The sequence below is a fragment of the Poecilia latipinna genome, unplaced genomic scaffold (assembly GCF_001443285.1).
Source record: "Poecilia latipinna isolate Pla-1442-1.1 unplaced genomic scaffold, P_latipinna-1.0 Scaffold1454, whole genome shotgun sequence".
Classification (NCBI taxonomy): domain Eukaryota; kingdom Metazoa; phylum Chordata; class Actinopteri; order Cyprinodontiformes; family Poeciliidae; genus Poecilia; species Poecilia latipinna.
The window spans coordinates 8,059-9,614 of record NW_015114070.1 but is presented as its reverse complement, the minus strand read 5'-3'; the positions used below and the strand labels follow the sequence as shown (position 1 = coordinate 9,614).

At 52.6% G+C, this 1,556-nt stretch overlaps 1 protein-coding gene across 1 annotated transcript; it reads right to left on the bottom strand.

Annotated features, from left to right (window-relative positions):
- Positions 1–447: 447 nt before the first annotated feature.
- LOC106962736 (M protein, serotype 24-like) lies at positions 448–1,548 on the bottom strand. The gene is made up of 3 exons (XM_015057310.1): positions 1,284–1,548; positions 1,095–1,199; positions 448–989 (listed from the first exon to the last, which is right to left on the bottom strand). The coding sequence occupies exons 1-3, from the start codon at positions 1,307–1,309 to the stop codon at positions 473–475; spliced, it is 648 nt and encodes a 215-aa protein (XP_014912796.1). The 5' UTR covers positions 1,310–1,548; the 3' UTR covers positions 448–472.
- Between the last annotated feature and the right edge of the window lie 8 nt (positions 1,549–1,556).

The following is a 1,556-nucleotide window of genomic DNA, read 5'->3' as shown; positions in this document are numbered from 1 at the left end:
CCCTGGAGGTCAGCCCGGAGACCAATGGGACTTCTCACGAAGCCCTGGAGGTCAGCCCGGAGACCAATGGGACTTCTCACGGAGCCCTGGAGGTCAGCCCGGAGACCAATGGGACTTCTCACGAAGCCCTGGAGGTCAGCCCGGAGACCTACAGGACCCGCGATGAAGGCCTGGATGCAGGTCGGGAGGTTGGAGGGATATGACGTCTGCAGGTCTGCGATGCCAGACAGGGAACTTGGCGCTCGCGGGAGTCTGATGGTCTGGTGACGAAAGAGACCTGAGTTTGATGGCATCAAGTTCCCATGGCACCGCAGTCCTGCGGTCCTCAAGGTCTCCTGCCAACATCTGTCAAGCTCTTCCGCCATAAGCCCCCAACTGTCACGCTCCCCTGACTCCGCAGTCCTGTTGTCCTCAAGTTTTCTGCCACTGATAATCATTCATGAAGCCTGGAGTCCTCATTACACTTCTTTATTTAGAAGTACCATCTTTCAACCCAGTACCTAAGATTGTCGGTTTGGTACATTTTCAGAAGTGTATCAGAGAAGCCTCCGACCACACGTCTTAATACATGTGGCCTGCTGGCTTCGTGGGTTTCTGCTTCAGATGGCTGCTGGTTCTCCTGCTCCCCTCTGTCTCTCAGCCTTTTGTTCAGCTGTTCTACTTCAAGCTGCAGGTCGGTGTTTATATTCTCCAAGACATTGTTTTCCTGCTCCAAGGCCGTGTTTATTTGCTCCAGGACAGTGCTTTTCTCCTCCAGGGTGGTGCTTTTTAGCTTCAGAGCGGTGTTTTCCTGCTCGAGGGCAGTGTTCTCCTGCTGCAGGGCGGTCTTTATCTGCTCCAGGGCGGTGTTGTTCTGCTCCAGGGCGGTGTTGTTCTGCTCCAGGGTGGTGTTGTTCTGCTCCAGGGGTGTGTTTATCTGCTCTAAGGCAGTCTTTATTTGCTCCAAAACAGCACTTTTCTGCTCCAGAGCTGTGGTTTTCAGCTTCAGAGCTGTGTTCTCCTGCTCCAGCGCGGTGTTTTCCTGCTCCAGGGCAGTGTTTATCATCTCCAAGGCGGTGATGTCTTGCTCCAGAGCGGTGCTTTTCAGCTTCAGGGCAGTGTTCTCCTGCTCCAGCGCGGTGTTTATCAGGTCCAAGGCAGTGTTTTTCTGCTGCATTTTGGTGTTTTCCTTCTCCAAGGAGGTGATTCTCTGCTCGAGAGCAGTCTTTTCCATCTCCAGAATGGTGCTTTTATCCCCCAAGGCAGTGTTTTTCTGCTCAAGGTCGTTGGTTTTTTTCTCCAGGGCGGTCTTTTCCTTCTCCAGGACCATGTTTTTCTGCTCCAAGGAGGTGGTTTTATTCTCCAAGGCAGTCTTTTCCTTCTCCAGGGCAGAGCTTTTCTTCTCCAGAGCGGTCTTTTCCCTTTCCAGGTCAGTGCTTTTCCTCACCAGATCAGTCTTTTCCTTCTCCAGGACTGTTTTTCTGCTCCAAGGAGGTGGTTTTATTCTCCAAGGCAGTCTTTTCCTTCTCCAGGGCAGAGCTTTTCTTCTCCAGAGCGGTCTTTTCCCTTTCCAGGTC